Raw genomic sequence first — 23,430 nt, forward strand, 5'->3', positions numbered from 1 at the left:
ATCGACATGATACTCCCAATTGTCGGAGTGAGTGCGCGCTCTTAAACACAATTCATGGTTTCAACACCTTTTCATAAACTAACTGCGATGATGAGTTTGTTTTTACCACAGCTTGGTCACGGTTGAGCGAAAGCAGAGGATGTTTTTCGATTCACTGTTTATTCCAGCAAGACCCAAAACTAAGCTCAGTTCGAAGAAAGCGCGGTGTTCCTGCGTCAACAGTACAAATAATGCCAGTTGCGGTCGCGAGCTGAAAGTTAAGTGTACAATGAAACTACTGTTCTCGGGCAACTCATCGCAAGATAATAGACACTGGGGGCTTTGGGGTAAGATGTACAATGAAACTTGTCTGAATCTAATCTCTTTAACGCTCTTGTTATACAGCGAAATCTAGGTTATAACAGTGCTGAAACATCGGTAAAAACCGCAACAAACAAGTAGAAAAAATACTCTCATAAGCAGAAAAATAAGGCCCACATGCGTATTAGTAATCCGCACCTATACTTTCTCACTTTATTTGCTCGGTTCTAAGTCCTTGTTCGGCTGTATTGTACATTGTCCATTGAATTAAAGCGCCTATTATATAGCAGTTCCTTATTTAAACTAAATACACTGCAAACATGTCTATATTTTCACAGTTACGTGCGTGGATCGCTCCCGCAGTTCCCTTTTGCTTTCAAGAAAGTCTGGTTTTATTATCACAAACCAAATTTGCCCAGCATAAACCGAGTCACTGTTGAAAAACAAATCTTTTCTTTGCTTAAGCCCGACCTTCTCCGATTACCATTATCTTCCTAAATAAATGAACTAAATAGCAACATCAGCATGTCTACCGGTTTATAAACGACTATAACTTTCCAGAATAACTTAAGTTTTACTTTACAAATACCTAACAGATAAGTTCCTCAGTCGTTGTTTCTGGGACAATACGTCCCAACCGACCCTTCGCTTGATATCTTATAAAATTGCCCAGCGCTCAAAGTAAACCTAGGCGATAGCCTTCTTCTTGTACGGCTTGCATTCTTTCGCTAACATCGCGTGTGAAGACAAGGCGATAGCGACCGTGGTTCATACAACACAGGTGCCAGATTTCTACCGTGTTGATTTCAACTACAGATGACCAGAACAAATAAATCGTTTATATAAATTCACATAAAGGATTGTGTTTTGAGGTTTCATGTTATATTTTAAATGTTTTATGGGCTTTGTTGCCCTATATCACGATTTCATTATTTTCTATCCGTAGTATAGTTGTACACAATTTAGTATAAAACGTAAAATATAAAATCAAAGTTAAACGACAAATTTTGCCAATAAGACGGTGGTGGTTATGGTTTTGTTTATAGCAACGGAGATGTGCCTTTATGACTTACCAGGCAAAACAAATCAGTATAAACTCGCTACTCTTTAGCCCCATCTCCCGGACGTAGGTTACGTTTTATACCATTTAGAAAAAGGTGGTAGGTGAATGATGATAAACTACCTAGCAGTCAGTATAAAAATAGACGAAAATACACACAATAATTTAAAAACGTTAAAATTTATTGGATTTTAAATTCTAGTAATTCACTGAAAAACACTTTTGTGTTTCAAAGTTGGCTTTTGGCTAAAAATAAAAGGTTAAACAGTTTTATACACAGTTTTGACTCTTTAAACTTTGGGTTTGAAATGAAGTTCTTGTACATTCTGTAATTCCTTTTCTGTGTTAAATATTTTGTAACCAAGTTTATTTAAAGAATCTTTGCATATTTCTTGTATTACATCTACTTCTTCGAATGATAACTTTCCTCTCCATGCAGAAACGATTTCTTTTGAGTTTCTTTTTGTACCTTGGTCACCGGTTTTCAGTTCTGACGTCTGTGTATTGGAAGTAGTTGCATCTAGAACCCACCTTCTCATGTCTTCTCGAAAAGGAAGTGACAAAAACTTGTAAATGTTCTCAGAAACTTGTATTGGCTCTAAAGCAAAGTCCTCATGTCGAATTCGCAGATAACTTTTCCTTGGTACAATGCTACCAACAACCGTATCTGCGTAGCCGACATTACTTGACAGTTGGTCACATATTTGATGGGCATAGAACCTGTCATGAAATAAACAACTTTTGATTAGCATCTTGTATGCAACAATGAAAGATAAAAAGATTGGTGTTTCCTGTTAAGTATTGTATAGTAGGGTGGAGTTGGCCATGGTTTTATTATTATTCTCTCTTGTCGTCCCATTCTGGAGTGAACAATAGAACTTTTACAGAATTATATAAGTATCGTGAATCCAAAAGCGCGTTGCAAAATAGGCATACCAACAAAAAAATATAGAGATGCTCGAATGTGATCTAAAGGTACCACCAAAGTGTCAAGAAACAAAGAGCTTCTAAAAAAATCGCGTAAAAAAAACGCTGGAGTAAAAATTTTCGATAGGAAAAAGGCACTGATTTTTGACTGATCCTAGTTATTAAACTATTAAAGATATTTTCTATTGGATTTGGTATAATGAATGAATGTAACTTACTTTAACCTCGTGTGGTAAAAAAATGACATTCGTTATAACACGGATGTTCTGTTTCATACACCTCATGCCAGCCTACGAGTTATACCATGTATGCAACTTTGTGGGTGATTAGTGTTTTTACATTTTTAAATAGGTGGCTGATCATTTGGTTTGGACAACCTATTAGTGACCACTGGGTTAGAGCAATTGCCGTTAAGTGTCTTGCCGAAGACCCCAAAAGAAAAAGTCTTGAACCGATTGGCTCTGATGGGTTGAAGGCAGGCGTGCTAACCAACCGTCCTACAGCGCCGGACTTCCCGTTTTGTTGTTTAAAGATAAAAAAATCTTTAAAACAAATTTGAACGTTTCTATCAATGCACATATTTTAAATTTTCGTTGGCATGTCCCTTTAATTGTTAAAAAACGACCAGGAATATATTATTTACCTTATGACTCCGAATCTTGCTTTGTTTACCGCAGAGTTTGGTTCTCTCTGAGGTATCCTGGAATTAATGATTGCTCTAGGATCCCTTACAAGATGTACAATCTTCACAATGCTTTGCTTACTTAATAGCAGCGGAGTGATCCATTCAAGCCTGCACAGGTATATGACTTTCATAGCAACCATGATGCTACTACGGCAATGGGAAGATAAACGGTCCAAGTCAATCGGTGCAGGACATTGTTGATGGGCTTCCGTGGTGTGGCAAATTTGAGCATCGCGTGTGAGGTATGCGCTGTATTTGCTTCTTGTATAGCCTGCGAAGCATACACTATACTCTTTGCACCTGAAATTCATTAGAGCAGAGTATGTATGTAACGAGAATTTTTCGTTAGGGAGGTTCAGGCACCCTGCTTTAACGGCCTACCGCTAGGCCTACTCACAATCCCACTGATATTATAAAATGCGTTTTAATTAAAGGCAATAAAAGCTATAGTTCGTATACGTATAAAACTTGCTCAAAACACAACTCATATAAAACTTGCTAAAGACACAACTAAAAGGTAGCATACAGAGAATCTAAAACAGTTGCATACAGTAAGAAGCCCGAGAGAGAACTGACCACGTTCTCGCTTTTCTAAGCGGCTGCGCCTCGGTATGCCTGCAGCCGCTCACGTGACACAATATACGCCCAATTGGTAATTACGGGAGAATGATTGTGAGTAAAACAAATAGTAGAAACATGTGAAAGAACTCAAAACGCCACATAACGGAAAAGGAAACACAAAACGGAGAAAACACATTAACTGGATACAGTGAGATGATTTTGACGTTACATGTATTGAGTAGGCCATGGGTATATAGACTCTATACTGTAAAGAGTATGTACATATCGTATTATAGGCCATTGTTAGAGTATTTACATATCGTAAACATTTTACGAAGTGGAAATCTGCCTTTGTTAAAATAGTTTGGAGACATGTTTTCGTATATCATAGGCGATTTCACATGCAACCAAAATACTTATTACTTTTACGTACCTTGAATATTTATCGTCGCGGTTGGTAACATTGAATGCTTCACCATACAACTTTGGCAAATGTGTCAGCTCACAGCCCGCTATGTGCTGAATCGTTTTTAGGGTCTGATTTTGTAAAGACCTTTCACAGGTGTCGTCGAATGGAAAAAGGGGTTCGTAAAAGTAGCTCACGTTCACATACTGGTTGAACAGTTCACCAACAATACTTGATCCAGATCGACGCTGTGTTAGCAGTATTACAGCAGTAGGGGCGGTATGTTTTTCAATTGCATTCGTGGTGGTATTTTCATTAGTCCAAATTTCCTTAGCATATAATTTCTTGGTGTACACTATTACACTTACTGCAGTGAGGAGGCCCAATAATAAGTAAATACACCTCCGATATCTAAACCTGAAGGGCATTTCAGGACACTAGTTGTTTACCTGTAAATTTGTTTAATGTTATTACTGTATATAGTCTTACAACTTTATGCAAAGTTTAAAAGAAAATACAAGTATACCACACAAGTATAAATCACATTAGAAACTTTTTGAAACCAAAAAATACTTTTTTTTTATTCTGTTTGTCACTGTTTTTCTTCGCCATCTAACTTACACTTGGCCTTTATTTCAGATATCGGAACATAACTAAGTTATAAATACCTATTTTATTTATATAAGTTGTACTAAATAACGATATAAATCTGCATAAACTAGCTAGCCTACATTGTGCGTGCAAAATGTTACTAGTACATACACTGTTGTTATTTGCTTTTCCATAAACCATATGCTGCTGCCGCAGTGACGTGCTGTATTGTTTAATAATAGTCCCTTTTCCGTTCTGTTTCTTTAATTGACGCTACAGCAGACTTCTGCTTTACGTCATAGCCACGAATTGTTTTTTATTTTATTTCAAGACTAGAACCGTCATGGAGGCGTGATGTATTTTCCGCTGTGAAATTGTATTAGTGACTACAAGCCAAATTGCAGGTACATTACAATCTTGGAACCAAAAATACCTTTACTTCATTCTGTTTGTCACTCTTATTCCGCTATTTAATCTACATTTAGCCTGTATTTCAGATATTAGAACAAAACCAGGTTGACAACTATTTTATTTATTTATATAAAATGCACTAAACTACAATATAAATCTGCATGGATAGCTTACACTGTCCGATTCAAATTCGATTTAAAATTGCAATATACCGGTTAACATTTTATGTAAGCTGCTATAACTGATCTAAGCCTAAATTTGACTCACATGCACGCACCTATAACTCACTAAATGAGTGTAAAATATTTTTTGCTTATCTTTTCTGAACAAGCGTTTTGTTTGATTACGCTGTGTTTCACATTTGGATATGGTAGGTTAACTTGGGCCAATTACATTTGGGTAATGCACACTTTTCGTTTTCTTATGGTTTGTTTATAGCTTTAAACGAAGAAAAGTTATCGTGCAAAGATTTATTTAAAAAAAATAGTTGGTTGTCATGGCGTTTCTACACGCAAGAGTCTCTCTCTCCAATTCTCGTTTAGTATGACTATATAGCGGTTTAGTATGACTATATAAAGAACAGGTTTTACCGGAATTTTCGTTTTCATTGTAAATTTTGTTTTTATTTTTGTTTTAAATTTTCGTTTTCATTAAAAATGCCGTTTTCATTTTAAAGTGCTTTTTATTTTTGTATTCGTTTTTAATATAAAATTAGTTTTCATTTTACAGGTCGGGCGTTCGTTTGTTCAATTGCGTTAGAAAGTGTTGAGTCAGCGTAGAAGATATTTCGCCATAACAATAAAACTAAACGTTCATGTAGAAAAAAAAACGTTTTTGGATACTTTATTGGCATGGTTAGGACATATTTTAGCATATTATCCATATAAGAGTTTTGATATAATTAATATACAGTATAGGGTGGGGGAAGATGGGACACCTATTAACTCTATTTTCTCGCCCCATTTAGTAGTAAACAAAGAACATTCAAAGAGTTATAAAACTATATGCCCACGACTTTGATTAGTCGTTGTTAATTGTTTAAAACACGGTCAGGATATTCGGACATTATGTGCTAAAGGTGTCCCATCTTCCCCCACCCCACTCTATACATAATTTGTAGGATAAGTACATAACTTAATTCTGTGATATACAAAATGAATGATAACTGCTCTCAACTTTACACAACAGTGTACAAAAATTACTGGGACTGAATAACGGTGATTTTGGTTTCGTTGTCTTATCGACAAAATGTGCGGTGCTTTTGTATAAATGTTTATTTGGTAATACCATAGATACCTGTTTAGGTAACTATGGTAATACCAAAATGTACGATAAAGGAGAATGAAAACATGTGCGACCTTTTCTCGCCGTATTAACTATACATTGCAGGGTAAATATGTTTAATAAAGGTTATCGGGTTTACATGTTAAGAAAGTGAGCCAATAAATGTATAGTGGGATAGGGGAAGAAGGGACACCCTTAGCACACAATATCTAAATATCCTGATTGTGTTTACAACAATTACCAACGGTTTTAAGGAGTCGTAAGGATACTTTTAAAATTCTTTGAATGTTCTTTGTTTACTACCAAATTGGACGAGAAAGTAGACTAAAAAGGTATCCCATCTTCCCCCCACCCTATTTATCTGCAATCGTAAAAAGTCTACGCAGTCGGTCATGGCCTACCATAAATCTCATTTAAGAACAGCTAGTTCTATTTTCTTTCTTTTCTTGCACATTGGTGTCTGATTATAGGGTATAGCGCTAGCTTACTAAGAGTATGCTACATCCAAAGTAAATGTAGTTAAACCATAGCTGAACTGAAGTGATAGTATACGCTAACGAGAACACGTTACCACCTTTCAGTTAAATTCGCTAAACTAACATAAATGTGTCACTGTACCCTACGATATCATTTTCGTGATCGTTTTTCTTATATACAAATGTTTATATACGGACTCTGCCTCGAACAGTCATACTACATTGCCGGCTGAACTGCCGGGCGAAGTGCAACTGTGCACTCATGCGTGAATAGTTGTCACGAAATGTAACTATATGCACTCATGCGCGAATAGTGGTTTACTATACTGTGGTTAAACTTGAAAAATTCAATGAATATGATTGTAATGTAAAAACATTTATAACAATTACGCAACCATAAGCTATATATGAGTCTGGACGCTGGTATGTATTGTCTGCAATCTAGTTCCAGATATTTCTTGAGGTTGTGGTGACGCCTCCTCATGATGGATACGCAACAGGACATCCACGATATAAAAAGCTGCTGGCCCTGATGAAAACAAAACGCGGTCGCTTTACAGTGCATTCCGGCGCCGTGGCAAAGTGGTTACCGCGCCTGCCTCTAACCCAGAGGCAATGGGCTCAAGACTCGTCGTTGCTACCATTGTGGGCGTATGTGTTGTTGAACAAGACACTTAACGGCAATTGCTCCAACCTAGTGCTGATCACTAATGGGTTGTCCAAATTATCAGCCATACATAGAAAAACACAAAAATTCCAAAAAATAATCACCTACAAAGTAACATTTATGATAACTCGTAAGCTGACATGAGGTGTATGAACACCCGTATTTTAACGACTGTCGTTTTCCGACCACGCGAAGATAAAGTAATAAACAACGAATATTTACATAATTATGTAATCATGACCTGCCACTCTTGAAACAGCGTTGTTAATGGTTTAAAAACAACGATCGTAAATATAGGATTTAGGTGACAACGATATTCTATCTTACCTCGCAGCTGTGTTAAAGAATATTATGGTAGTATAGTACTGCGGGGAAGATGAGACTCCTTTGGCACATAATATTCAAATATCCCGACCGTGTTTTAGAGATTTACTAACGGTCTATATATATTTACTATCAAATGGGACAAGAAAATAGAATGAAAAAGTGTCTCACCTTCCCCCACCCTACTGTATAGTATATAACAAACTGTTTTCTTTCCTTCTATATGCATTTATATTTTGCCGTGATTTTAAGTAATTTACCACGGCGTAAATGTAGTTGTTTATGTGATGTTAGAATATATCAGTGGTGTGAAAAAAAAACAAACTGCACTTCTTTGATTTGGCAACACTGCCTCCTGATTGCGGTTTAAATTTTGTCAGAATGACAGTGCTATAACTTACGTTCTGTAGTCGCCAATAATACTGTGTCATGCGGTACTATCTTTTTCGCAGGTTGACATGTCTTGATATTCACACAGCATAACTGGCTGCCTGACCATGAAACTGCTACATAGGTAAAAAAGGAAGGGTTGTATAAAAGTGTATACTGTGAAAATGGCTATGACAAACAACTTGCGTTTTGTGTCGCGTTTAAAAGCCTTTCGCTGTTTTGAACCGATTACAAGATTAAAAAGAAACGTCGGTACTCAAAATGCGAATCCTGAAATCACGCACTTTGGGTTTAAAAATGTAACTGTAAAGGAAAAACCTAAGAAAGTGAATGAAGTTTTTGACAGAGTGGCGGGAAATTACGACTTAATGAATGACGTCATGAGCGCTGGAATACACAGGTTGTGGAAAGATCGACTCATCACCGTTTTAAACCCTTGTGACAAAACTAAACTTTTGGATTGCGCAGGGGGGACAGGGGACATTTCTTTTCGCTTCATCAAAAGGGTCAAACTACAGCATGATTGTCCTGAACCGAATGTAACTGTGTGTGATATAAACCCAAATATGCTGGAAGTTGGCAAGCGACGAGCAGAAACTCAAAACTTACATTTAAAGTGGGTTTGTTGCAGTGCAGATGATCTTTGCTTCCCTGAAGCCTCATTTAATGCATACACAATTGCTTTTGGAATTCGTAACTGCACGCACATTGATAAGGTGCTCAAAGAAGCTCATAGGGTTCTGGAACCTGGTGGAAGGTTCTTGTGCCTGGAGTTCAGTGAGGTTGAAAACCCCTACCTTAGAAACTTGTACAATACATACTCTTTCCAAGTGATACCTGTGATGGGTGAAGTCATTTCTGGAGATTGGAAATCTTATCAGTATCTTGCTGAGAGCATCCGGAAATTTCCCTCAAGAAGTCAGTTTTCTCAAATGATGCGAGAGGCTGGCTTTCAAAATGTTTCGTGTGAGAGTTTAACCTTTGGTGTATGTTCCATTCATTCAGGCTTCAAACTGTAAGATGAATGCTGCTGTAATACGAATATAGGTTTTGGAAATTTTAGACACAATGTGCTTAAAACAAAAATATTTTATGGTTATGCTTAAGCATACTGTTTAATACATGAAAGAATAAATGTAATACGTACCATATGTTAAAGAAAGGAACACTGATAGACTTAATTAAGTTCAATTGAATTTTGGTATTTGTGGTTATTTTATTATTGTTTAAAAAGAACCCATAACCATTAGCTTATAATTTATTCTTTCACTTTCCAATTCACGATTTCAGGAATTTAAGTAAATTTTCGATAAGATAGGCAATAGCAAAAACAATACAAAATGTCTATTATGTCCTACAATGGTGGTGCGGTGGTGGCAATGAAAGGGAAGAATTGTGTTGCCATTGCTTCCGATCTCAGATTTGGTATTCAAGCACAAACTGTTGGAATGGATTTTGAGAAAATTTTCCCAATGAGTGAACGTTTATACATTGGGTTGACTGGGCTAGCTACTGATGTTCAAACTGTTTCACAGCGCTTGCAGTTTCAGCTGAAACTGTACGAACTCAGAGAGAACCGTCAGATCTCGCCGAAAACGTTTCTGAGCGTTGTCTCGAACTTGCTTTACGAGAAGAGATTTGGTCCCTATTTTATTGAACCTGTGATCGCTGGGTTGGATCCAAAGACAAAAGAACCATTCATCGCATCGTGTGATCTTATTGGGTGTCCAATGGAACCTGAAGATTTTGTGGTGACTGGCACATGTGCTATTCAGATGTACGGCATGTGTGAAGCTCTCTGGCGCCCTGATATGGAACCAGATGATCTGTTTGAGTGTGTCTCTCAAGCCCTGCTTAACTCTGTTGATAGGGATGCAGGTTCTGGTTGGGGGGCAGTGGTACACATCATTGAAGCAGACAAAGTTACGACCCGAAGGTTGAAAGCAAGAATGGATTAAATGAACATCTGTTTCATGATAAGAGAGAATTTCGAAGTAGAAGAAAGTTCAGCAACAAATCTGTTTTCGGATTTTGACTCTGTTATAAAATGGTTAAATGTTTTGATGTCATGTGCTTGTGTAATGTGTCACATATTCATTTTTTTCTAGATTAAAATATTTCCAAATTGTTTCCAACGCTGCTGTGTAACATGTTATACAATGCTAAATTATACATGTGTATCGCATCATTCAACATTAAATCTTTTTGCATACTTAGATAATTTGGTAGAGAAATATAATTTGTTGTTAACTTATTACAATATACAATGGATATGAATGTAGATGAGACAACAGTTGCTGGAAATATGGCTGGTGTTTTGCAATGCATTAAAACTTTTATAATACAGGTAGGAGGTAGGAGCACATTTTGTGGTTTAGTCGTTTGTATTTAAATTAAGCTTAAGCAAAATTAGTATCAACTTACAGTCTATATAGACTCTACACAGTAACTCTTGACGAAACTGCTCAGTGTTATAACAAATAAATGAATTTGTATGTTTGATAATACATGGCCTATTTGGTGTTAAAGACTATTTTCTTTTTAAAATTAATCTACCAGTCAGGTCTACCACAAGATTGCATCAATACAAGCACATGTTCATTTCAAGAACAAAAAAATTTCTTTGACAATTTGGAACACTTAGTTTCGTCATTACAGGTAGGAAGAAGTTGTATTTCAAGACAAAAAAACGACCCCATTAAGTAGATACACCTATACTATACTGCAGTACACACCATGAAAAAGAAATGAATACATAAAATTACTCTTCTATTTAAATGTACTCTCCTCCTTTCAACAGGGCGTTCTTGATCGGAAAACAATGAACAGAAAAGTTAAAAATGAAGTTGTTGATGTGAAACCTGCACTGGATCCTGAACTGGTTCAAATAACTGCCTCTAAAAACGAGGTATGCTCATTAAAGTTATTCCTTCTTTATTTTGTGGTAGTCTGTAAAACTAATAATTTCTTATGTTTTTTTTTTGTTCCAGCTTGATAAAAGAATTGCTGCATTTATATCTCAAGCTCAAAATTTAGTTGATGAGCAAAATATACATGAGTTTGCATACGATTCAAAAGTCAATTTGTAAGTTTTTTCTGAACCTAAAGTTTGTACAACTGAATGGTGTTTAACAGAGAAAAAGAGGATAATGAACAATATGGCTGTGCAAGGACGAATGCTTTGTACAGAAGACCAGCGAATCGCATGCATATGCATGGTGGGTTACTTTCAAACATTTAATAAGTCCTTGTAGATCTTGTTTTGGGTACCAAGGTTTTTAAGACAGAAAAAAACTGTTGTTATTTTCCATGCAATGCATGCATATATATACCTGTACTTTAGCCTCTAGAATAAAAAACTGTTGTTATTTTCCATGCAATGCATGCATATATATACCTGTACTTTAGCCTCTAGAATATTTGTAGGTTTTGATTTGAGTAGCAAGGTTGTAAAGAAAATACTGTTATTATTTTCCAAACCTATATATATAACACACACATATATATAAACCTCATACCTGTAACTCTATTTTCAGTGAGTCGTGTTGAAAATCAAGAAGGTCCACAAATGCAAATTGACTCCCAAGGAAACTGGCACGCTTCAAACATCAAACCAGAATCAACTTTTGGTCATAAAATTCCCCGTGGTGTGCAAGAAAGATTTGTTAATTTAAAAAACCATGTCGGAATAAAGTCTGGTAGGTGTTGCAATGTTTATTTGGTGTAAAAAACGGTAGACAGGTTTCTAGCTGTATGACTTACAATAATTGGAGAAAAAGGGTTAACTGGGTGATTTCTTGATTATTCTGAAGCAAAGTACATATTTATTAGAACTACAACATGGTTTTACTTATCATCTTACACTTTCTCAATTATTCTAGGGCAAAAATTATTTTTATTGGAACTAATACATAGTTTTATTTTGCATTTTTCTTGTGTAACAGAGAAGGTTCCGATGGATGTTTACGAGCGTTTAAAGAAACTTGAAGAAAGAGTTTTAGAGTTAGAGGCAACATCTCCGGAATATTTTGAAAGTCATCAAGTCTCTTCTGAGAGAAGTCGGAACCCAAGTAGAGATGAAAACCAGTTCAGTCTGGATGAGATTGATGATAGAATTCGATATCTTAAACAAAAATTGCTGAAAAGCGATAAGTTGCCATGAAGACGAGGGTTAATGATGTGGCTGTGTATTGTCCCACAGAAGATTGTCGGCAGCTTTCTTTGAACCAAGCAAAGAGGAAAATAATGCAACGGGACCTGTACAGTGTAACTGTGATTTTAGACATAGATGGCAAACCGAATGTTGCTTCATGCAGAAATAAACAACTCTGATTTACAATAAAATCTTTTATGTTGCAGTTGAATAGTTATGGCAGCAATGAAGGTTTAACATAACCAGCAACAAAACGATACCATATTAAACAAACCACTTCATGATAAAATAAAACACAATTGCGAATAAAACAACAAAAAATTTATGATTGTTCATTAAATAAGTTGATATATTTGGCACAGCTCTTGTCTCATTTGCCTCCTGCAAAAAATAAGTATTAGTAATAGTCCATTCGGCATAAAATATATAGTTACCTTTAACTTTACATTTACATTGTCACCTGAAACGCAACCCAGTGGAACTGGTTGTACTGTGACTGGAGTTACAGGAACACTTGAATCTATTCGCTTGCCCTTAAGAAAGTGTTTACCTAAACATAAGAGAAGATTAGAATAATTACCTTTGGCAAGATTTTACAACTTCATATAGAAGTCAGGGATAGGATTTTATTTTTAATTTCTTTAGTCTCCATACTTATGAAATTCCGTACTATAGAAGTGAGGTTTTACAACTTTGGATTTGAGCCAAAGTTGGCTTAACACCCCAAAACCTGGTACATTTTAGCATGAAAGCACTCACACTAGAATTTGCTGAATACCCCAAAACACGGTAAATTTTTAGAACTTTTTCAACACAAACTTTCTATCACTTTTATGTGTATTCACTAACTTTCAATCTTTCATCACTTATTTACTTTTAAACTGTGAATTTTTAACCAACTTTTAATCTTTCATCATCTATTTAGTTTTTTTATACTATAAAACATTAAAAATTAGTGATTTTTCATCATAAGAGTCCCGACCTGTCTCCACAATCTCCACCTCAAACATCTTTCCCATGAGATCTTCATCCATTGGAATAAGTACTTGTTCATAATATTTATTGTGTCCGACATAATGTAGCTGATCATGGGCAATCTCAGTCACAAGAACTTTCTGTATTTTTCCAAGTTGGTGACCGTATGGTTCATATGATCTGAACAACTCAGATAAACGTTTTGTTCGCTTTTTTATCTGAAATACATTGAAAAATAAACACCTGAATTACCGCACTAAATAACAAAAAAGTCTAACGTTTTGTTTCCCTTTTTTATCTAAAATACATCATCAAAGTACAAAAAAAACTGAATTAGCGCACTAAATATCAGCAAAATTGTATTTCAGCATTCATGAAGTAGTCAAGCATATTGAATTATACCAATTAAAGTTAAAGATTTGTTGACAAACGTAGAAACTGCAATTATAATAGTGGTAGTAACAGGTAAGCAGTTCTTTTCATTGATATTTTAAAATTTTTGTTTCACCTCTTGTCTATGGATTTGTGGCATTCTAGCAGCGGGAGTTCCGGGTCTCGGGAAAAACTGATTGATGAACAGACTCGGAAATTTGTATTTTTCGCACAAAGTCATGGTGTCTTCAAAATCCTAGAAACAAAAATTAAGAGATTTTGTCTATCTACTATTGTATTAAACATTATTGTGTGGATTCTAACAGTAATCTGCCATACGTAGTTGAAACAAGGTTTTGTAAAAAAAAAGGTATATAAGGGGTAACTGTATAAACAGAAAAAAATCATTTAAAAAAACTAGTGAACTTGTTACATAAAATCATAATATAAAAATTCATACATAACAAAGTGTGGTTTAGGAAACACAGAACTTTATTTTGCAACATATTTTCAGCTATATCAAAATCAATATAATACACTGTTTACCTCATCAGTTTCTGTTGGAAACCCACATATGATATCTGTTGCTATTGATATTCCAGGCACGCTTGCCCTCAATGTATCCACAACCAGTTCAAAATCAGAGGCAGTGTACTCTCTCCTCATTTCATGCAAGGTTTGGTCAGAACCGGATTGAACCGGTACATGCAGGAATGAGTACACATTCGGGTGATTGAGAATTTTACCCATTTCCTAAAATATAAATATTTCTATGGTTAAAGAAATGAGGTTGAAAAATTAAAGTAAAAGCTGTCTAAAAATAGTATATACAAAATAATAAATTTTAGATTTTGATGTATTATCATATTTAAACCATGTAAGATATCCAATGAAAGGTTATACTTTAAATAAAACATCACATAAGAACTTCAAAAGTTTTTACTTGGCCTTGCAGATTAGTATAATGGATTAAAACTTATTTATAAGTTTAACAGTACACACATTAGGTATGTATCAGCTAAACTTTCCAATACTTGAAGTGTGTAAGACATATGCTATAGAAAGTAAAAAAATTTATAAACAAAACATATTTTGTCTGGTGACGTGGCTCATGGTTGGGGCACTTGCTTTTTGCCAAGAGCCAGGGGTCACATGTTTAAGTTTCGATGCTGTTTCCTGTTACCATTGTGAAAATAAATGTTATATTTGTGGGTGGGGAAAGGCGGGACACCTTTTCATTCTTTTTTCTCGTCTTATTTGGCAGTAAACAAAAAACATTCAAAGAATTATTAAACTGAATGCTCACCACTCTATAGACCGTTGTCAACTGCTTAAAATAAGATTAGATTATGTGCTAAATGTATTCTGTCTTCCTCCACCCTTCTACATACTCGTTTATTTTTATAAGTTAAAATTTGAGCAATACCTCTAAAGCTGCTGATACCATTGTATGTATTATGAATATATATGTTTATTCATAATTCATATGCTAAAATATTTGAGCAATAAATACCTCTAAGTGATCAAGTATATACGGTGGGTTGGTCATCCCAACTCTAAGCATACAACCATCAGGAATTACTTTGACCAACTCCCACAGTAATTCAGGTAGTGAGGTTCCAATGTCACGACCATAAGCACCAGTGTCTTCACTTGTCAACCATATCTCTACTACACCCTCTGTGTTGTTTTATATATGGAGAACATAAACATACATTCATACAACATAAATATTGAAAAAATTGACTGTTGGATTGTAATTGAAAAATACAGGACACATTTTTTAAACTAATAATACAGTACTGTTGGGTAAGATCGGACACCTTTAGCACATATTATCTAAACATCCTGATTATTTTTAAAACGAATAACAACGGTCTACGGGGGCGTAACCACGTAAGGATATGGTTTTATAATTGTATTAATATTCTTTATTTACTAGCATCTTCTCCCTCCCTACTATATAAGCAATCTGTATTTTTACTGACACTGTATCTGTATACATTAGATATGGATTAGATACATACTGTTATGATCGTAAAATCAAATTATTAATTCAAGAAAATTTCAATTATGAGTTGTTACATGAACCGTTCAAATTAAAGTTACTATAAAACTTAATACAAGCTCTATTAATTACTGGTAGAATATTTCACATTAAAAACAAGTTATTGGTTTAGCTTACCTCCAAAGGATTGTATAGCGCGCTGTACGATCTCTGCAACAGGATAACTACCCAAGTTACCACGAGCGTGCTTTGTCTTACAATATGTGCATGAGTTGAGACACCTTGGTAAAGAACAGATAAAACTTTGTTTACTGTAAATATTAAGTGAGGGCTTACCCAGTGTTGATGCTGATTATTTCAATGAAAGGATTTCTTCGGATTTTCGGAAGGTCAAGTGACGCCCCTCCAATTTTTCTTCCGTTTTCCTTTTTCTGTTTCAACAAACGAACTGTGTTTCCTGTTAAAGAATATTTTGTTTTAAAACTGAAAGCGAAATTTTTTACTTCTGCAGTTTGGTATAAACATAAACAGTCATTATAAGTTTAACAGCACATATTAGGTATCAGCTAAAGTTTTCTATCCATGAAGTGTGTAAGACTTACGCTACAGAAAGTAAAAAAACATAAACAAAACATATTTTGTCTGGTGACAAGGCCCATGGTTAGCGCACTTGCTTTTAGCCCAGAGCCAGAGGTTACAGGTTCGAGTCTCACTGCTGTTACCATAGCGAGAATAAAAGTAATATTTATGTTTGTATTTGGTGAATTTATATAATTTGGTGAATTTATATTTGGCTAAGCTACTATTTCATAAAAACTTGTATAAAATTACACATCTATATTTTTCTCCATGAATATTTTAAACAGACAGCAAAAAAAGATTATTGTTTGCCACTCTGGGTATATAAACTGTTTGTAATTTGAAAGAATTTCTTAAACAAAACACCCAGAAACAAGTTTAATAAAATAACACCAATATTGCATGGATACACTGGTAGTCTGGCTTAACGAGCAGTTTTGCTGTACAAGAGCTCATACTTGGACTTGCATGCCCTAATCTTTGAGAAAAGCATATTCCTACTGGAGTTAACCAACTGAACACAATAACATGTGGTCTGATAACGACTTCAACAGTCTGGTCATGTACAAGAGGAGAGCTACCTTTCAATGTTTCTTCAACCACTTCAACAACTCGATCAATTTGTTGAACACCGATGATTGAAAGCCCTTGAATATAACTTTGCTTCGGTGCTCCTTGCGATACGCAACCAGCTAATACAACTTGCTTGTTCAAACTTTGTGCTTTGCTGCAAAAATGGTGTTGGTTAAGGTCTTGAGAACAGAATAGAATAACTTACAGTTTGAATGCCTGTATGTTACTAAACATAGACACAAAACACAGTGTGTGTGGTGATGTAAACAAAATAAATAAATTTTTATTAAACAAAAAAGTATTATGTATATATATATATTGAGAAATGTATGTGGTCAATGTCTTGAGAACACAACAGAACACAATAACTCAAAGTCTGTATGCCTGTATAACAAACATAGACACAAAAAGAGTGGCCGTGGACCCATGGTAATGTACAAAAAACAAAGTGATTGTTAAATATACCAAAAACATTATATTTTAACTAAAATTTGTTTTATAATTAATCTACATTGCCAGCATATCTTCTATTCATTCATCACATAAGTGAAAACTATATTGACATCAAGAGATCAATTTCAATGTTGTGACAATGTATAGTATTGTAGTGAAATAAATACCTGATCATGTTTCGAAAGTGATCTTCTGCTGGGTTTTTAACTGTGCAGCTGTTCAACAACCATAAGTCAGCGTTGTCACCGTTTTCTGCAAATACAAAATTCAACATTAAAGTATATATTATGTATAAATATCTTTAAATGTAATATTATGAATAAAAATATAGACAAATAGAAATATGTTTCTGTTACTTCTGCTACCAGGCATCGTATAAATATTATATCAGTGGCTCATCTGGTATATTAAAAACGTAGTTTATATCCAACGTTTCGTCTGTCATACGGCGAGACTTCATCAGGGAATGAAACGCAACAGTATCAAGCAATAACAATCAAGCGAAAAGCAGAAAAAAGGGGGGTGGGAAAAAGCCGATATTAGTGTGATAAGGGCACTGTAAAGAGGAGATAGTGGGAAGGGCAAAAGCGCACGCAATAGTCACGTGAAAAATCGAAAACGGAATAAGTTATATAAGGTTGTTGTAAACTATGGGGAAATAAAAATATGTTTAAATGTAAGGTTGAACATGATCTTTTTTCCGGTACATAACATCAGAGATCACTATGACAGAAAACAAGTTAATTATAAACAAATTACGTATATATTCGGCACTTGACAGGATGGCTAATAGACTTAACTCGGCCTTTTACCCAGAGTGGTTTTAAAATAATGTGTGTATATATATATATATATAGACTATAGTTTAATAACTAAATATAACTTAGAAAAAAGGTATATTTACACAAAAAACTGTGATATGCGCTTAAATTTTTACAAACAATATTATTTTACACTAGTATAGGTAAACACTGTTGTAAATAACTTCTGTAACTTGTGTTAAGTATCACCTTACCTGTAACAACATTGTATCCATAAGAAGCTAACTGGCCAGCCATGTACTCAGAATCGGATGAGTTATGCGTGCAGCCCCATGTTTTCACAAAGATTGTTTGTGTGGCTGGAATATTGCTGTGTAAAAAAAATTGGCAAAGTCAAAAAAATGTGAAGGAATCATAATAATACTTATTAATCTGCATAAGTGTATAAATGTCATATTTTGAAAACATACTGGATGAGTGAATTAGTCTAGTTTACTTTATGAACATTTAAACCTATTCAACTTTTTATAATAATAATTTATAACAATAACTATAAATTAATTAAGTTACGGCGGCAAAGATTAAAAAAATATTTTAAATAAAAAGACAGTTTATAGTAACAAAACAACAGTTGTTAAAACACACTTAAAGTTAAAAACATATCTACATTTAGCTGGTAAAAAGTAAGTGTGGTCCCTACACCCAGCAGACAAACAAGCCACAGCAAAGTTCGTGACTAATTAATATACAGTTTAAACTAGTGTTGTTAACTAAGTAAATTTAGTAGCCTACCTCTGAATTGTATCATCTTCCAATTCAATCCCTAAAACCTTCTGAATTTTTGTTTTTTGATTTCTCTTGCTACGAAGCACAACACCCGTGTCTAGAAGTGGCCTCGCTGTGTTGACATCTTGTGTTACGATGTCTTCGATGTCATCCAGGTAAGATGTACAAGCAGAAGGCATAACAAGATTTTTTTTTATATTTTGCGAACTAACAAATCTAAGAGTTACAAAAATATAATTTAAACTTAGCATTAAATGAAGTGAGAATGTTTTCACAGATGGGCAAACTTTACTTTACTGTTATTTTATAGACCAAATGTTGCTATAAATTGGTGAAAAATAAACACAGTAGTCAGTAATACTTAAATTTAGGAACAGAAATATGAATCAGGAGAACGCAATATGCTTAGTTGTAATTACCTAGCAAATCAGAATAAAAGGTTTAACTGCAGATGTCAGGTTTACCCATTATGTTACAGCACAATGTAAATATATATATATATATCATAATAAAGGTACACCGCATGTAAAGCATGTTTTGACAAGGAAGTACACATCTTAAATAGGAATAGAAAGAAAATCAATATGGTACCAATGAATATGCTTTGTGTAAGTTTGGCATTTGTGTTCACTCAGTAACAAAATAAATAAAATAGGTTAGTTGGAAGATGTGTTTTCAACAAAGGCACGACATTGAAATATAGAATGAGTTAATACAGTGGGAGATACAACTTCTAATACACAAGTGTAATTTGGAGATTTTGGAACACATTGTCCAATAACACAGAAACTCACTTTACAATTAAAATTGAAATAAGGATTAGTGCTTATAAAGTTATGGGAAGTAAACATGCATACACAACATAAAAACACTGTTTTAAATTTAAAAACATGTGAGTGTGTTCACAGCTACTCTAGTAAATAAAATTTATTCAAGGGCTATAAACTATGGGCTAACTGCTCTGATTTCATTATCGTTGTCAATTACAAGTTTGACCCGACTTCTAGGGGAAAGATTTGAAGGCATGTTATGCATTGGTTTATTAAAGAGCTGGGAGGTAAGTTGGCTCGCATCTGGGTGGACGTGACCGTTTGTCTCCATCAGTTGACGGCCAGACATATACCTCCAATATGGGAACTCATTTCGATCAAACATTGTCTCCTGTGGTTGTGGGACGCCCAGCATGGTATGCCTACCAAAGTATTTCTTCCATTTGTTGACCAGTTCGTTTTCCACAATATCAGCCACGTAGGACGACCTTGCAACTGCAGGAGGCGTCATTCTAGATATATTTTCTTTCTCGGATATCGCTTTCATGATGTGGTTCAGCTTTTGATCGACTGATTTCAGGTAGCTTTCAAGTTCTTGCTGGTTCTTTGAATTATTTGCAGAAGTTCTTGAAGGAAATTGTGGGTAGGCTGCACCGGAGGTGGGGAGATATGAAGGATCAGTGGTTGGTCTCTGATTATACCACTGCCCATTATCAACATTGTGGCCGTTCGACAATTGTCCATTGATTGTAAAAGGCTCTCTTTCCAAACTTGATTGAATTTCACCCATAGCTTGCTTTGTTTCGTTCATTTGGTCTTTGTGTTCTGCATCCCGCATTGTGTTGTACCATGCCAACCCTCTTACACTATCCTTTCTAGCAGCCTGTTGTTGCTGCAGAAGAAATTCTTTGGCTTTTCTTATACCTTCATCTTGCTTTTCCCATGCCTTCTTTGATGCATCTGAAGTGAAAGGCTTTGATGGTGGATTCAGATCAGTGCCGGGAGCAGTGTTAAAATTATGCGTTCCAGGTGCAAAATCTCGCACATGTGGTTCTAGATCTTCAACCTGTAGGTTTTGTTCTGCATTGTTAAACGCGGACCTTGGAGTTTGGGTTTGAATTTGTAAATCCTCAATCATTTTTCTCAGAGATTCTTGCTGTTGCTTTAAAGTTTGAATTTCCTCATTTACGACTGAGCTTTTTACTGAAGTATCCTTAACAGCGGGTGTTGAGTGACTATTTGAAGCAGACATGATGTCATGATTGGCACGAGATCGCTTTTGTAAACTAATTTCTAAGTTTTCAACACGGGCTTGTTCACTTTCTAATTTTGATCTTCGCAAATTCAGCATCTCCTGATCATTTCTCAGCTCATCACATAACACTTTATGTTTCCTCCTCTCTGCCTCCAGGATTGTGTCATTCTCCTTCTTTAACCTCGTGAGTTCAGTTTCCAAATCATCTTTAGATCTCTTTGTCAGCGCCCGCACTTGTTGCTGATACTCATTGTTGTTTTCCTCACGCAATTTCCGAAGGCGTTCCTGATGCTCCTTCATGACATCCTCAATTTCCCTCTCATGAGCACTGTACAGCTGCTTAGATTTCTCATTGAGAACTTCTCTGATGTTTACCTCTTGTTCATCACCCACTGAATTTGCTTTTCGTAAATTTTCCCTCAACTGTTGCTTCTCTTCATTGTGAACTTCCTCCAGTCGGATACGCAGAGATCGCATCTCTGCATCATGATCCTCTCTTAGTTTATCACACAACTTTCGCCTTTCTTCCCTTAACTTCTGCTGTAATTGTGCCACCTCTTTTTCAGTGTCGTTTTCATGTGAACTTTCAATTTCTTCGAGCTTCCGTTGCTTTACAAGATTCAACTCTTCCAGCTTTTCCTCAAGTTCCAATTCAGTTTGCGCCATCAACTCTTCCACATCGGTTTGATTTTGTTTTCTCTTCATTTCAGCTTTTGCATCAGTGATCTTCTCTTCACTTTCCTCCTTTAGCTTTGCTATTTCCGAATCTGTTTCTGATCGAATTTTTTGTTGCATCCGAATCAGCTCACTGCTCTGTTTCTCTTTCAACGCAGCTTCTTCATCCAAAAACTCATCTTCCATCTCCCTTTTCAGCTTCTCAATATCTTCTCTTTTTTTCTTCTCCAACTTTAATTTCTCATTTTCTATTTCCTTCTTAATAGTTTGCTTCAGTTCATTCAACGCATCTTCCTTTTCGTTTTCTAAGAGTTTCATCTCTGCATCCGAATCTTTGTTCTCAATTTTCTTAACAGGAAGATCTTCTACCACTGAACTCTCGGACGATGAAATGTCAGGTATTGATTCCGTTTTTAGCGACTCAGATCCATACATTCTCTTTTCAGCTGCTCTGGCAGCTATTTCTCTCGGCTGTGGCTTATTTAAACCAAAGTCAGATAACTTGCTTCCAGCTCCACCAGTGTCATTACCACCAATTTTACCTGTTGTTAAATATAGCCCCAGATCTGATGGTTTCTCTTCAAGTTTTACATCCTGGGTTGGTTTCAATTCATCAATGTCCATAACATTTGCAAAATCATTAGAGTTTTTACCGATACTGCTCTCGATTTCATCTGAATTTGACGAAACAATCATCTTGTCCATTTCATCTTTCACTTCCTCTGAATCTTCCTCCGAGACCTGATACTCCAGTGCAGTTTGCTCTAAATCTTTTGTTTCCAGTTTATCTAAGTTAATCCTTCCAGCATCAAATGTGCTGCCAAGAGAACTACCAGTTTGTCCCATCGGGTCCAATTGCTTGGATGTATCTGATGTAAGACCAGGTAGACCAGAAACTCCAGACAGTCTTCCCCCACCCACTCCTTTCAAAGGAGCTAGTCCACCAGGTAAAGCTCCAAGACTTGCTGTACCACCTAGTGCACCAAGAGAACCTGTAGAAGCAAGAGAGTCATTTAGTTTTAAAGGGTTCAGCTGGCCAAGGAACTTTTGCGACCCTGGTTCAGCCAATTTATCCTTCTTTTTTTTCTTTCCAACTTTATCTTTCTTTTTCGCTGTTGGTTTCGCAGCACTTTGCACCGATTGCTTCAAAACTCGCTTCTGCCGCTCCTCTATCACCATGGCTCTGTAGAACTCATCACATGGATGATCCCAGATGCTGTCACCACTTTCAAAGTTGAAGTAATAAATATCTCCATTTGTGTCTTGGCATGGTTTCCAGTGAGGTGGAAGAGGAGCATTAATTCCTTCCTTGGCGATCCACAACAGATCCGCATCCACAAAGGGATCGAGGCCAATTACTCTGGCATATTCATGGATTTCTTCCTCCAGTGGAACGTAATTTTCATCATAATCTTCTTCCAACACCAACTGTTCACTCATCATAGTGAAATCTCATTAGGTCAAAAATTCAAAGATAAAACTAGTTTTGAATTATTTTTCTCTAAAAAATGCAATTGTAAACGTACATTAGAACAATATTCCGCTAGAAAGTCAATATTGTTTTTGTATTAAAATATAGAACTAGCCCGATAAGCCCTTTTCTCTTGGTTGTATATTTGTATTTAAGTTATTAGGCTATGAAAGCCTATAATTATTAATAATTCATACCATCATATATAGGTAGTATAGGTAGGTATTTACACAGCATGCGATTCATTTTTAGAAGCTTGAATTATATATGATAGGGTGTCGGTATCGTATGCTGTACGTGCCTAATTTTTTTAATAGTAACCCGTTAACCATGTCGTTTAAACTTTAAAAATAAAGAAACTGTAAATAATTTACGGAATTTAATTGTGGAAACAGACTTACTGCATCATAAAACCAACCCTTCGCTGTCCTTGCCACTGATTTCAATCAAAACGCATTCAAATTCCGCTGCAATCAACAGCTGAAACGTGAAAATATTGCGAATGACGTCATACAAC

At 35.5% G+C, this 23,430-nt stretch overlaps 5 protein-coding genes across 6 annotated transcripts; 2 read left to right on the forward strand and 3 right to left on the reverse strand.

Annotated features, from left to right (window-relative positions):
- Window positions 1–1,516: 1,516 nt before the first annotated feature.
- Window positions 1,517–4,409, reverse strand: LOC149738540 (carbohydrate sulfotransferase 1-like). Its single transcript, XM_089874155.1, has 3 exons — window positions 3,967–4,409; window positions 2,931–3,272; window positions 1,517–2,080 (listed from the first exon to the last, which is right to left on the reverse strand). The coding sequence occupies exons 1-3, from the start codon at window positions 4,365–4,367 to the stop codon at window positions 1,651–1,653; spliced, it is 1,173 nt and encodes a 390-aa protein (XP_089730281.1). The 5' UTR covers window positions 4,368–4,409; the 3' UTR covers window positions 1,517–1,650.
- Window positions 4,410–9,419: 5,010 nt separating this feature from the next.
- LOC149738541 (proteasome subunit beta type-3-like) lies at window positions 9,420–10,303 on the forward strand. Its single transcript, XM_089874182.1, has one exon. It carries the CDS (start codon window positions 9,423–9,425, stop codon window positions 10,038–10,040), a length of 618 nt encoding a protein of 205 aa, XP_089730308.1. The 5' UTR covers window positions 9,420–9,422; the 3' UTR covers window positions 10,041–10,303.
- On the forward strand, window positions 10,295–12,426 carry LOC149738542 (MAP3K12-binding inhibitory protein 1-like). Of its 2 annotated transcripts, XM_089874163.1 has the most exons (7): window positions 10,295–10,429; window positions 10,642–10,740; window positions 10,883–10,990; window positions 11,073–11,167; window positions 11,218–11,300; window positions 11,619–11,780; window positions 12,027–12,426. In XM_089874163.1, the coding sequence occupies exons 1-7, from the start codon at window positions 10,349–10,351 to the stop codon at window positions 12,242–12,244; spliced, it is 846 nt and encodes a 281-aa protein (XP_089730289.1). In that variant the 5' UTR covers window positions 10,295–10,348; the 3' UTR covers window positions 12,245–12,426. The 2 variants fall into 2 exon arrangements, with proteins under 2 accessions (XP_089730289.1, XP_089730291.1); XM_089874165.1 differs by lacking the exon at window positions 10,642–10,740 and having other exon boundaries at window positions 10,298–10,429.
- LOC149738543 (threonylcarbamoyladenosine tRNA methylthiotransferase-like) lies at window positions 12,415–18,979 on the reverse strand. The gene is made up of 12 exons (XM_089874152.1): window positions 18,749–18,979; window positions 18,211–18,326; window positions 17,363–17,447; window positions 16,751–16,896; window positions 15,927–16,047; window positions 15,768–15,871; window positions 15,096–15,262; window positions 14,129–14,335; window positions 13,719–13,838; window positions 13,218–13,428; window positions 12,670–12,785; window positions 12,415–12,616 (listed from the first exon to the last, which is right to left on the reverse strand). The coding sequence occupies exons 1-12, from the start codon at window positions 18,919–18,921 to the stop codon at window positions 12,500–12,502; spliced, it is 1,683 nt and encodes a 560-aa protein (XP_089730278.1). The 5' UTR covers window positions 18,922–18,979; the 3' UTR covers window positions 12,415–12,499.
- Window positions 18,958–23,406, reverse strand: LOC149738544 (uncharacterized). Its single transcript, XM_089874118.1, has one exon. The coding sequence runs from the start codon at window positions 22,883–22,885 to the stop codon at window positions 19,688–19,690; it is 3,198 nt and encodes a 1,065-aa protein (XP_089730244.1). The 5' UTR covers window positions 22,886–23,406; the 3' UTR covers window positions 18,958–19,687.
- Window positions 23,407–23,430: the final 24 nt, after the last annotated feature.

Source organism: Ciona robusta, chromosome 3 (assembly GCF_009617815.1).
Source record: "Ciona robusta chromosome 3, ASM961781v2".
Classification (NCBI taxonomy): Eukaryota; Metazoa; Chordata; class Ascidiacea; order Phlebobranchia; family Cionidae; genus Ciona; species Ciona robusta.

Coding starts and splice junctions, on each gene's coding strand:
- LOC149738543 (XM_089874152.1), bottom strand. CDS start 18,921: ATGCCTTCTGCTTGTACATCTTACCTGGATGACATCGAAGACATCGTA. Junction 14,336..15,095: donor ATATACTTGATCACTTAGAG/GTATTTATTGCT, acceptor TTTATATTTTAG/GAAATGGGTAAAATTCTCAA. Junction 13,839..14,128: donor TTCCAACAGAAACTGATGAG/GTAAACAGTGTA, acceptor TTTTGTTTCTAG/GATTTTGAAGACACCATGAC.
- LOC149738542 (XM_089874163.1), top strand. CDS start 10,349: ATGGATATGAATGTAGATGAGACAACAGTTGCTGGAAATATGGCTGGT. Junction 10,741..10,882: donor ACTTAGTTTCGTCATTACAG/GTAGGAAGAAGT, acceptor TCCTTTCAACAG/GGCGTTCTTGATCGGAAAAC. Junction 11,781..12,026: donor CCATGTCGGAATAAAGTCTG/GTAGGTGTTGCA, acceptor CTTGTGTAACAG/AGAAGGTTCCGATGGATGTT.
- LOC149738541 (XM_089874182.1), top strand. CDS start 9,423: ATGTCTATTATGTCCTACAATGGTGGTGCGGTGGTGGCAATGAAAGGG.
- LOC149738540 (XM_089874155.1), bottom strand. CDS start 4,367: ATGCCCTTCAGGTTTAGATATCGGAGGTGTATTTACTTATTATTGGGC. Junction 3,273..3,966: donor CGCGACGATAAATATTCAAG/GTACGTAAAAGT, acceptor AATGAATTTCAG/GTGCAAAGAGTATAGTGTAT. Junction 2,081..2,930: donor GCAAGATTCGGAGTCATAAG/GTAAATAATATA, acceptor ATTTCATGACAG/GTTCTATGCCCATCAAATAT.
- LOC149738544 (XM_089874118.1), bottom strand. CDS start 22,885: ATGATGAGTGAACAGTTGGTGTTGGAAGAAGATTATGATGAAAATTAC.